Raw genomic sequence first — 12,500 nt, 5'->3', positions numbered from 1 at the left:
TAACCTTTACCCTTACCTAACACTAACCTTTACCCTTACCTAACACTAACCTTTACCCTTACCTAACACTAACCTTAACCTTTACCCTACCTAACCTTAACCTTAACCTTTACCCTTACCTAACCCTAAACCCTAACATTTACCCTTACCTAACACTAACCTTTACCCTTACCTAAACTTAACCTTTACCCTTACCTAACACTAACCTTTACCCTTACCTAACACTAACCTTTACCCTTACCTAACACTAACCTTTACCCTTACCTAACACTAACCTTAACCTTTACCCTACCTAACCTTAACCTTAACCGTCACCCTTACCTAACCCTAAACCCTAACCTTTACCCTTACCTAACACTAACCTTAACCTTAACCTTAACCTTTACACTTACCTAACCTAACCTTAACCTTTACCTTTCCTTAATCTTAAGCTTAACCTTTACCCTTACTTAACCCTAACCCTAACCATAACCTTAACCTGTACCCTTACCTAACCTTAACCTTTACCCTTACCTAAACTTAACCTTTACCCTTACCTAACCTTAACCTTTACCCTTACCTAAACTTAACCTTTACCCTTACCTAACACTAACCTTTACCCTTACCTAACACTAACCTTAACCTTTACCCTACCTAACCTTAACCTTAACATTTACCCTTACCTAACCCTAACCTTAACCTTTACCCTTACTTAACCTTAACTTTAACCTGTACCCTTACTTAACCTTAACCTTAACCTTTACCCTTACCTAACTTTTACCCTTACCTAACCTTAACCTTAACCTTTACCCTACCTAACCTTAACCTTAACCTTTACCCTTACCTCAGCTTAACCTTAAACTTTACCCTTATCTGACCTTAACCTTAACCCTTACCTAACCTCAACATTAACCTTAACCGTACCTAACCTTAACCTTAACCTTTAACCTTACCTAACCTTAACATTAAACTTTACCCTTAACTAACCCTAACCTTAACCTTCATTCTTACGTAACCCTAAACCCTAACCTTTACCCTTACGTAAACCTAACATTATCCTTTACCCTTACCAAACCCTAACCTTAACCTTAATCCTTACCTAAACCTAACCTTAACCCGTACCTAACCCGTACCTAACCTTAACCTTTACCCTTACCTAATACTAACCTTAACCTTTACCTTAACCTTAACATTTACCCTTACTTGGCCTTAACCTTAACCTTTACCCTTACTTAACCTTAGCCTTTACCCTTACTTAACCTTAACCTTAACCTTTACCCTTACCTAACCCTAACCTTAACCTTAATCCTTACCTAAACCTAACCTTAACATTAACCCGTACCTAACCCGTACCTAACCTTAACCTTTACCCTTACCCTTACCTAACACTAACCTTAACCTTAACCTTAACATTTACCCTTACTTAGCCTTAACCTTAACCTTTACCCTTACTTAACCTTAACCTTAACATTTACCCTTACCTAACCTTAACCTTAACCTTTACCCTTACCTAACCTTAACCTTAACCTTTACCCTTATCTAACCCCAACCTTAACCTTAACATTTACCCTAACCTTAACCCTTACCTAACCTTAACCTTAACCTTGACCCTTACGTAACGCTAACCGTAACCTTTACCCTTACTTAACCTTAACCTTAACCTTTACCCTTACCTAACCCTAACCTTAACCTGTTGCGACGACCAAACCCGGATCCGGGATTCTATTTATAGACCAATGCTCATTACCATAACGCAACGTTAACTATTCATGAAAATCGCAAATGAAATGAAATAAATATGCTATCTCTCAAGCTTAGCCTTTTGTTAACAACACTGTCATCTCAGATTTTCAAAATATGCTTCTCAACCATAGGAAAACAATAATTTGTGTAACAGTAGCTAGCTAGCGTAGCATTTAGCGTTAGCATTAGCGTTAGCATTTAGCAGGCAACTATCACAAAAACAAGTAAAGCCTTCAAATAAAATAACTTACCTTTGAAGAACTTCTGATGTTTTCAATGAGGAGACTCTCAGTTAGATAGCAGATGCTCAGTTTTTCCAAAAAGATTCTTTGTGTATTAGAAATAGCTCCGTTTTGTACATCACATTTGGCTACAAAAAAAAAAAAAAAAAAAAAAAAAAAACGAAAATTCAGCCCTCAAAACGCAAACTTTTTTCCAAATTAACTCCATAATATCGACTGAAAAATGGCAAACGTGGTTTAGAATCAATCCTCAAGGTGTTTTTCCACATATCTCTTCGATGATATATCCTTCGTGGAAGCCTGGTTTCTCCTTGCTCTCAAATGGAAAAATAATTGCACCTGGCTTTGCGCTCCAATTTCGACGCAGGGACACCAGGCGGACACTTGGAAAATGTAGTCTCTTATGGTCAATCTTCCAATGATATGCCTACAAATACGTCACAATGCTGCAAACACCTTGGGGAAACGCCAGAAAGTGTAGGCTCATTCCTTGCGCAATCACAGCCATATAAGGAGACAATGGAAAACAGAGCTTCAGAGATTCTGCTCATTTCCTGGTTGACGTATCATCTTGGTTTCGCCTGTAGAATGAGTTCTGGGGCACTTACAGACAATATCTTTGCAGATTCTGAAACTTTAGAGTGTTTTCCAAAACGGTCAATAATATGCATAGTCGAGCATCTTTTCGTGACAAAATATTGCGCTTAAAACGGGAACGTTTTTTATCCAAAAATGAAATAGCGCCCCTAGAGATCCAAGAGGTTAACCCTTACCTAACCTTAACCTTAATCTTTACCCTTACCTAACCTTAACCTTAACCTTAATCTTAACCTTACCTAATCTTAACCTTAACCTTTACCCTTATCTAACCTTAGCCTTTACCCTTACCTAACCCCAACCTTAACCTTTACCCTAACCTTAACCCTTACCTAACCTTAACCTTTACCCTTACTTAACGCTAACCTTAACCTTTACCCATACCTAACCCTAACCTTAACCCTAACCTTAACCTTAACCTTAACCTTTACCCTAACCTTAATCTTTACCCTAACCTTAACCTTAACCTTAACCTTAACCTTAACCTTTACCCTTACCTAACCTTAACCTTAACCTTAACCTTTACCTTAACCTTAACCTTTACCCTAACCTTAACCTTAACCTTAACCTTTACCTTTACACTTACCTAACCTTAACCTTAACCTTTACCTTAACCTTAACCTTTACCCTAACCTTAACCTTAACCTTAACTATTTACCTTTACCTTTACACTTACCTAACCTTAACCTTAACCTTTACCTTAACCTTAACCTTTACCTTAACCTTTACCCTTACCTAACCTTAACCTTAACCTTTACCCTTACCTAACCTTAACTTTAACCCTTACTTTTTTCTATTTAAACTTCAATGGAGTAGACATCCTAAAAATGTCAGATAGCAAGGACCTCTTACTATGTGTGTTTTGTATTGTAGCTTTCTAAAGTGGTATTTATCCTGGGAGAGTAGAGGCAGAGTTCCTCTGTCCAGTGTGTGTGTTCTTTTGCCCATCTTAATCATTAATTTTTATTGGCCAGTCTGAGATACGGCTTTTTCTTTTGCAACTCTGCCTAGAAGGCCAGCATCCTGAAGTCGCCTCTTCACTGTTGACGTTGAGACTGGACAGAGGAACTCTGCCTAGAAGGCCAGCATCCTGAAGTCGCCTCTTTACTGTTGACGTTGAGACTGGACAGAGCAACTCTGCCTAGAAGGCCAGCATCCCGGAGTCACCTCTTCACTGTTGACGTTGAGACTGGACAGAGGAACTCTGCCTAGAAGGCCAGAATCCTGAAAACGCCTCTTCACTGTTGACGTTGAGACTGGACAGAGCAACTCTGCCTAGAAGGCCAGCATCCTGAAGTCGCCTCTTCACTGTTGACGTTGAGACTGGACAGAGCAACTCTGCCTAGAAGGTCAGCATCTTAAAGTCGCCTCTTTACTGTTAACGCTGAGACTGGACAGAGGAACTCTGCCTAGAAGGCCAGCATCCTGAAGTCGCCTCTTCACTGTCGACGTTGAGACTGGACAGAGGAACTCTGCCTAGAAGGCCAGCATCCTGAAGTCGCCTCTTCACTGTCGACGTTGAGACTGGACAGAGGAACTCTGCCTAGAAGGCCAGCATCCTGAAGTCGCCTCTTCACTGTTGACGTTGAGACTGGACAGAGGAACTCTGCCTAGAAGGCCAGCATCCTGAAGTCGCCTCTTTACTGTTGACGTTGAGACTGGACAGAGCAACTCTGCCTAGAAGGCCAGCATCCCGGAGTCACCTCTTCACTGTTGACGTTGAGACTGGACAGAGGAACTCTGCCTAGAAGGCCAGCATCCTGAAAACGCCTCTTCACTGTTGACGTTGAGACTGGACAGAGCAACTCTGCCTAGAAGGCCAGCATCCTGAAGTCGCCTCTTCACTGTTGACGTTGAGACTGGACAGAGCAACTCTGCCTAGAAGGTCAGCATCTTAAAGTCGCCTCTTTACTGTTAACGCTGAGACTGGACAGAGGAACTCTGCCTAGAAGGCCAGCATCCTGAAGTCGCCTCTTCACTGTCGACGTTGAGACTGGACAGAGGAACTCTGCCTAGAAGGCCAGCATCCTGAAGTCGCCTCTTCACTGTCGACGTTGAGACTGGACAGAGGAACTCTGCCTAGAAGGCCAGCATCCTGAAGTCGCCTCTTCACTGTTGACTTTGAGACTGGACAGAGGAACTCTGCCTAGAAGGCCAGCATCCTGAAGTCGCCTCTTCACTGTCGACGTTGAGACTGGACAGAGGAACTCTGCATAGAAGGCCAGCATCCTGAAGTCGCCTCTTCACTGTCGACGTTGAGACTGGACAGAGGAACTCTGCCTAGAAGGCCAGCATCCTGAAGTCGCCTCTTCACTGATGACATTGAGACTGGACAGAGGAACTCTGCCTAGAAGGCCAGCATCCTGAAGTCGCCTCTTCACTGTTGACGTTGAGACTGGACAGAGGAACTCTGCCTAGAAGGCCAGCATCCCGGAGTCGCCTCTTCACTGTTGACGTTGAGACAGTACAGAGGAACTCTGCCTAGAAGGCCAGCATCCTGAAGTCGCCTCTTCCCTGTTGACGTTGAGACTGGACAGAGGAACTCTGCCTAGAAGGCCAGCATCCTGAAGTCGCCTCTTCACTGTTGACGTTGAGACTGGACAGAGGAACTCTGCCTAGAAGGCCAGCATCCTGAAGTCGCCTCTTCACTGTTGACGTTGAGACTGGACAGAGGAACTCTGCCTAGACGGCCAGCATCCTGAAGTTGCCTCTTCACTGTTGACGTTGAGACTGGACAGAGGAACTCTGCCTAGAACGCCAGCATCCTGAAGTCGCCTCTTCACTGTTGACGTTGAGACTGGACAGAGGAACTCTGCCTAGAAGGCCAGCATCCTGAAGTCGCCTCTTCACTGTTGACGTTGAGACTGATGTTTTGTGGGTACTATTTTAAGAAGCTGCCAGTTGAGGACTTGTCAGGCATCTGTTTCTCAAAATAGACACTCTAATGTACTTGTCCTCTTGCTCAGCTGTGCACTGGGGCCTCCCACTCCTCTTTCTATTCTGGTTAGAGACAGTTTGTGCTGTTCTGTGAAGGGAGTAGTACACAGCATTGTACGAGATCTTCAGTTTCTTGGTAATTTCTCGCATGGAATAACCTTCATTTCTCAGAACAAGAATAGACTGACGAGTTTCAGAAGAAAGTTCTTTGTTTCTGGCCATTTTGAGCCTGTAATCGAACCCACAAATGATGATGCTCCAGATACTCAACTAGTCTAAAGGACAGTTTTATTGCTTCTTTAATCAGAACAACAGTTTTCAGCTGTGCTAACATAATTGCAAAAGGGTTTTCTAATGATCAATTAGCCTTTTAAAATGATCAACTTGGATTAGCTAACACAACGTGCCATTTGAAACACAGGAGTGATGGTTGCTGATAATGGGCCTCTGTACGCCTATGTAGATATTCCATAAAAAATCAGCAGTTTCCAGATACAATAGTCAGTTACAAAATTAACAATGTCTACACTGCATTTCTGATCAATTGCATGTTATTTTAACGGACAAAAAAATGTGCTTTTCATTAAAAAACAAGGACATTTCTACATGACCCCAAACTTTTGAACGGTTGTATACGTGAGAGGCTTTCCCTCCCTCCCTCCCCTCTCTGCTGTGTGTTGTAGGTGAGAGGGTTTCCTTTAATGTGGCTTTGTGATTTTTGTGAGAGGCTTTTCAATGTACTTGATGTATTTCCCATCTTAGTTGTTTTGTTCCAGGCTCTGTGACCTTTTGAAATGATTCCACACACATTTGAATGGAGTTGACTTCACGTTAGCAGAACAAACCTGAATTGAAGTATTTAGTGTTTGAAGTGTGCACTCATTAGGGTCTATATGCAGGGGTAAAGTATGCACTTCAAGTAAATGAAAGACTAAAAGTGGGTGTTATTTCTGTCAGACTGAATCTCCCTGCATCGCTTGTAATCCTCCAAAAAAAAAGGTGACAACCATGCCATGTCTTTCACCCCTTCTCTCCTCTCATCCCCTCCCCTCCTGTCCTCTCCTCCAATCCCCTTTCCCCTTCCCACTCCTTCCCACATCTCCCCTCCCATCCTGTCCACTCCTCCAATCCCCTTTCCCCTTCCCACATCGCCCCTCCCCTCCGTTCCTCCCCTGGAGAAATGTTACCAGTCTCAAATTCATAGACAGAGCTATGGATGAAAGGACTGACCATCCATGATATCAGCTGTATAATTTTAACCATGTTTTGAGACTATACAGTATTTGTTTACATGTGTTTTGTTTCCAAACATGGGAGTAAAACAAGCTTCTATTGGGGTTCAGGATTCAGGGCTTAAACAGTTGAACTAAGCTCATTTGTCATTTAACAGTATGGAGGGAGCATCTTAGGATTCTAGCTTGAAGCAAAATAGTGAATACAGGGAGCAGGATGTCACTGTCCCTCAGAATCTACCTTATTTCCTTCTCTTCTTTCCTCTGTTGATTGGTCACCATGACGACCATTGACTGACATTTCCAGGCCCACGTGTGGGAATTGATTACTCTCTGTGCAAATAAAATTTGACATTAACCTTGATGTGTATCTGAATAGATAGAGAGAGAAAGAGAGATAGAGATAGGGACAGGGAGAGAGACAGAGATGGAGATAGAGGGAGAGACAGAGATAGAGTGGGAGAGAGATAGAGATAGAGAGACAGTTGAAGTCAGACGTTTACATACACTTTAGCCAAATACATTTAAACTCACTTTTTCACAATTCCTGACATTTAATCCAAGTAAAAATGTTTTTTGGTCAGTTAGGATCACCACTTTATTTTAAGAATGTGAAATGTCAGAATAAAAGTAGAGAGAATTACTTATTTCAGCTTTTATTCATTTCATCGCATTCCCAGTGCCTTTAAAGTGTTTAACTTGGGTCAAACGTTTCGGGTAGCCTTCCACAAGCTTCCCACAATAAATTGGGTGAATTTTGGCCCATTCCTCCAGACAGAGCTGGTGTAACTGAGTCAGGTTTGTAGGCCTCCTTGATCTCACACACTTTTTAATTTCTGCCCACAATCTTTCTATGGGATTGAGGTCAGGGCTTTGTGATGGTCACTCCGATACCTTGACTTTGTTGTCCTTAACCTGTCTGGGGTTCCGCAAGGCAAATGGTGGCTACTTTGAAGAATCTCAAATATTAAATACATTTTGATTTGTTTAACACTTTTTTGATTTCTACATGAATCCATATTTGTTATTTCATAGTTTTGATGAATTCACTATTGTTCTAGAAAATAAAGAAAACCCTAAATGTATGTCATTTAACAGTCACTTTTATCCGAAGAGACTTGCAGACATCCATTTTACGTACGGGTGGCCCCGGGATTTGAACCCACAATCCGGTCGTGGCATGCAACATGCTCTACCAACTGAGGCATACGAGACCACATCAATATTGACGACAATATTTTACTAGTGGCCATAGACAAATATGCAACAGCGGAGGAAAATGAATGCAGCCTTGAGTGGGTGGGCTGTGTGGGGGGGCTGTGTGGGGGGGCTGTGTGGGGGGGCTGTGTGGGTGGGCTGTGGGTGTGGGCTGTGTGGGGGGGCTGTGGGGGGGGGGCTGTGTGGGGGGGCTGTGTGGGTGGGCTGTGGGTGTGGGCTGTGTGGGGGGGGCTGTGGGTGTGGGCTGTGTGGGGGGGCTGTGTGGGGGGGCTGTGTGGGTGGGCTGTGTGGGGGGGCTGTGTGGGTGGGCTGTGGGTGTGGGCTGTGTGGGGGGGCTGTGGTTGTGGGCTGTGTGGGGGGGCTGTGTGTGGGGGGCTGTGTGGGTGGGATGTGTGGGGGGGCTGTGTGGGGGGGCTGAGTGGGGGGGCTGTGTGGGGGGGCTGTGTGGGTGGGCTGTGTGGGTGGGCTGTGTGGGGGGGCTGTGTGGGGGGGCTGTGTGGGTGGGCTGTGTGGGGGGGCTGTGTGGGGGGGCTGTGTGGGGTGGCTTTGTGGGGGGGCTGTGTGGGGGGGCTGTGTGGGGGGGCTGTGTGTTGCCCGCCAGCGTGTTATTAAAATGACCTCATCTCCTCTTCACTTATTCTCTCTCTGTCTCTCTCTCTCTCTGTCTCTCTCTCTCTCTGTCTCTCTCTGTCTCTCTCTCTCTCTCTCTGTCTCTCTCTCTCTCTCTCTGTCTCTCTCTCTCTGTCTCTCTCTCTCTGTCTCTCTCTCTCTCTGTCTCTCTCTGTCTCTCTCTCTCTCTCTCTCTCTGTCTCTCTCTCTCTCTCTCTCTCTCTGTCTCTCTCCCTCTCTCTCTCTCTGTCTCTCTCTGTCTCTGTCTGTCTCTCTGTCTGTCTCTATGTCTCTCTCTGTCTCTCTCTGTCTCTCTCTGTCTCTCTCTCTCTCTCTCTCTATCTCTCTCTCTGTCTGTTTCTCTCTCTCTCTCTCTCTCTCTGTCTCTGTCTCTGTCTCTCTCTTTTTCTCTCTCTGTCTCTCTCTCTCTCTGTCTCTGTCATTCTCTCTCTCTTTCTCTCTCTCTGTCTCTCTCTCTTTCTCTCTCTCTGTCTCTCTCCCTCTCTCTGTATTAATGGTTAATGGAGAGAGAGTGTCAGTGGAGGTGTAAAAATAGATGTAGTGTGTCGATAGAAGTGTGGAGAAGTGGGAGCACTACCGATTAGCACTCCAATGTCGGGCTGGGCAACATATCAAATATGGATTAGCTCAGATGTATTCTTTAGTGCGATGTTCCACATGCCTGTATATCTAGAATCTAGACTGAAATTATACATTACAATGAGTGTTCTGTGTCTTTATGAGCTGTGTTCTCCAAGCCCCTCCTCCAGACACCATGCCCCTCCTCCAGACACCATTCCCCTCATCCAGACACCATGCCCCTCCTCCAGACACCAAGCCCCTCCTCCAGACACCAAGCCCCTCCTCAAGACACCATGCCACTTCTCCAGACACCATGCCCCTCCTCCAGACACCATGCCCCTCCTCCAGACACCAAGCCCCTCCTCCAGACACCAAGCCCCTCCTCCAGACACCAAGCCCCTCCTCCAGACACCATGCCCCTTCTCCAGACACCATGACCCCCCTCCTCCACACACCATGCCCCTCCTCCATACACCATGCCCCTCCTCCATACACCATGCCCCTCCTCCAGACACCATGCCCCTCCTCCAGACACCATGCCCCTCCTCCAGACACCAAGCCCCTCCCACAGACACCAAGCCCCTCCCCCAGACACCAAGCCCCTCCCCTTGCTACTCACAACAACAAAGACTAAATACTCTGCTGCGGTGATTCCCACTGTTCTTCAAAGAGAGGATGCCGTAATGACAGAGATAACGTAGCTACTGAAAACAGGCCTCTTTGCAAGATTAAATTACGACAGGAGCGTTTGATTCTTATTAAAGAGAAGGAGGCCAGACAGGTTTCTTTAGGAAACGTTCTGAATAGACATATAAGCCTAGAAAGAGACAATCAACTCACAAATGCACACTCCCTTGTAAAAACACTTGTCAATCAAAGGCACCGGCATATAGCAGGCACAAGCAAAGGTTTTTCCTTCCATTATACCCTATATAAAATCCTAGGCCTTACCATGGGCCTTCTGAAAGGACGCCGTACCACAATGAATCGACAAGGAACATGCGAAGGGGACAGCTGAGCTGTAGTCTGAAGATGAAATGGACATGAATCATTAAAGAATAGAAACAACTCAACATGTCCACAGCTTATTGATCAGCGACGCTGAGTATAGATTAGGGGAGTGTTGGAACGATTATTATCATTTGAATGTAAAAAAAATAAAAAATGTTTAAACGGAATGTGTTGATTTACCGTTTGAGGTGCAGAGAAATGACAGAAGACAAGCTGGGCACTTTCCTACATTGAACATGTCTGTGTGTGTTCTGAGGTTATCAACATTACCTGGACAGAGAAACCAGACAACAAACAGCCTATAGCACATTATCAATTGGGAAAGAGGAAATATGGAAAGTTTGATAGACTAAATGAGCAAAACAAAAGCTCATAATCATTAGTAATGACTCCCACTAATTATGAAGTTAATACAATATATATATATATATAAATAAATGTAAGCCTTTCTAATCATTTTTTACAGTTATTTTATTTATTATTATTCGACCATGCTGGTCATTTATGAACATTTGAACATCGTGGCCATGTTCTGTTATAATCTCCACCCGGCACAGCCAGAAGAGGACTGGCCACCCCTCATTGCCTGGTTCCTCTCTAGGTTTCTTCCTAGCCGCCCCTCATAGCCTGGTTCCTCTCTAGGTTTCTTCCTAGCCGCCCCTCATAGCCTGGTTCCTCTCCACCCGGCACAGCCAGAAGAGGACTGACCACCCCTCATTGCCTGGTTCCTCTCTAGGTTTCTTCCTAGCCGCCCCTCATAGCCTGGTTCCTCTCTAGGTTTCTTCCTAGCCGCCCCTCATTGCCTGGTTCCTCTCTAGGTTTCTTCCTAGCCGCCCCTCATAGCCTGGTTCCTCTCCACCCGGCACAGCCAGAAGAGGACTGACCACCCCACATAGCCTGGTTCCTCTCTACCCGGCACAGCCAGAAGAGGACTAGCCGCCCCACATAGCCTGGTTCCTCTCTAGGTTTCTTCCTAGGTTTTGGCCTTTCTTGGGAGTTTTTTTCTAGCCACCATGCTTCTACACCTGCATTGCTTGCTGTTTGGGGTTTTAGGCTGGGTTTCTGTACAGCACTTTGAGATATCAGCTGATGTAAGAAGGGCTATATAAATAAATCTGATTTTATTTCATTTTCATGATGATCTTTATACAGTTATTTAATTACTGTCACAGCCCTGGTGGTGTGTGTGTGTGTGTGTGTGTGTGTGTGTGTGTGTGTGTGTGTGTGTGTGTGTGTGTGTGTGTGTGTGTGTGTGTGTCTCGAACCGGCCCAAAGCCTGTAACAAAAGGGAGACAACGTGGAGATAAGGAGTAACAAAATATATATTTATTAAATAAGTAACTAAGTATAATATACAATGGTGTGTGTAAAATCAGTAATCAGTAGTGTAAGTGAGTGTTTTGCATGAATGTGATAATGCAGGGTGTTGAAAGGTGAATGGGGAAGTGGTGTATTTATCCTGGGACACACCGGGCCCAGGTGTGTCTGCATGGAGAGAGTCTCCTCCATGAATGGGGAAGTGGTGTATTTATCCTGGGAGACACCTGGCCCAGGTGTTTCCCATGTAGCTGATGACCCTCCCAACTCTGCCCACCAGCATCCTAATAAGGAAACAAGAACAAAGAGAGAATACGGCAGACAGAGTGGGAGGGTCGTCACAGTGTGTGTGTGTGTGTGTGCGTGTGCGTGTGCGTGTGCTTGTGTGTTTATACGCTTACTTGTTTGTAATGCAACACAGCATACTAAAAACAAAAAGCACAGATCAAACCACTGACCGAGAAAGCATTCAGGGTGACTGGACTTCTCGGTTTCAGGAAGGCAGTGATGCGCTGTCATACATCTGTTTGTTAACTTGTGTGTGAATGTTCAGAGTGATTACGTTTCTCTAGCCTCATCCCTCAGCTTCTTACCGAAACAGTGGCAGGGTGTCGGTTTGTTGTTATTTCAACTGCAAATATCTCTTTAATGTTACTTAGTAAACGTTGCTCAGTCGACTTTGCTAACAACATTTTCTCCTTCTCTCCATCCCTTTTTCTCCCCCCCCCCCCCCTCCCAACAGCTCAGAACTGCAGTTATTCTCTCCAGAGCCCCAACGGTACGATAGAGAGCCCTGGCTACCCGTACGGTTACCCCAACTATGCCAACTGTACGTGGGTGATCCTGGCAGCAGAACACAACAGGATACAGCTGGTGTTCCAAGGTTTCGCCCTAGAGGAAGACTTTGACATGCTGTCTGTCTACGACGGTCCGCCCAGCCCGGGGAACCTTAGGACCAGGTCAGAATGATGAACGTGGATGATTTGGGATAACACTGTTGGGCTTAATATAGACAGGAGTTTTCCTTGGTCAG

General features: G+C 45.1%; 1 protein-coding gene across 1 annotated transcript in view; it reads left to right on the top strand.

The window, feature by feature from the left end:
- The window catches only part of LOC139372403 (CUB and sushi domain-containing protein 2-like), a 773,740-nt gene that overhangs the window by 63,065 nt on the left and 698,175 nt on the right, over window positions 1-12,500 (top strand). The window contains exon 2 of the mRNA XM_071112112.1: window positions 12,210-12,426. Coding sequence (XP_070968213.1) covers window positions 12,210-12,426 — 217 coding nt within the window. The remainder of the gene's footprint in view (window positions 1-12,209; window positions 12,427-12,500) is intronic.

This window comes from Oncorhynchus clarkii, chromosome 18, assembly GCF_045791955.1.
Source record: "Oncorhynchus clarkii lewisi isolate Uvic-CL-2024 chromosome 18, UVic_Ocla_1.0, whole genome shotgun sequence".
Taxonomy (NCBI): domain Eukaryota; kingdom Metazoa; phylum Chordata; class Actinopteri; order Salmoniformes; family Salmonidae; genus Oncorhynchus; species Oncorhynchus clarkii.
Note: the sequence above shows the minus strand (reverse complement) of the source record. Positions and strands in the feature narration are given on the sequence as shown.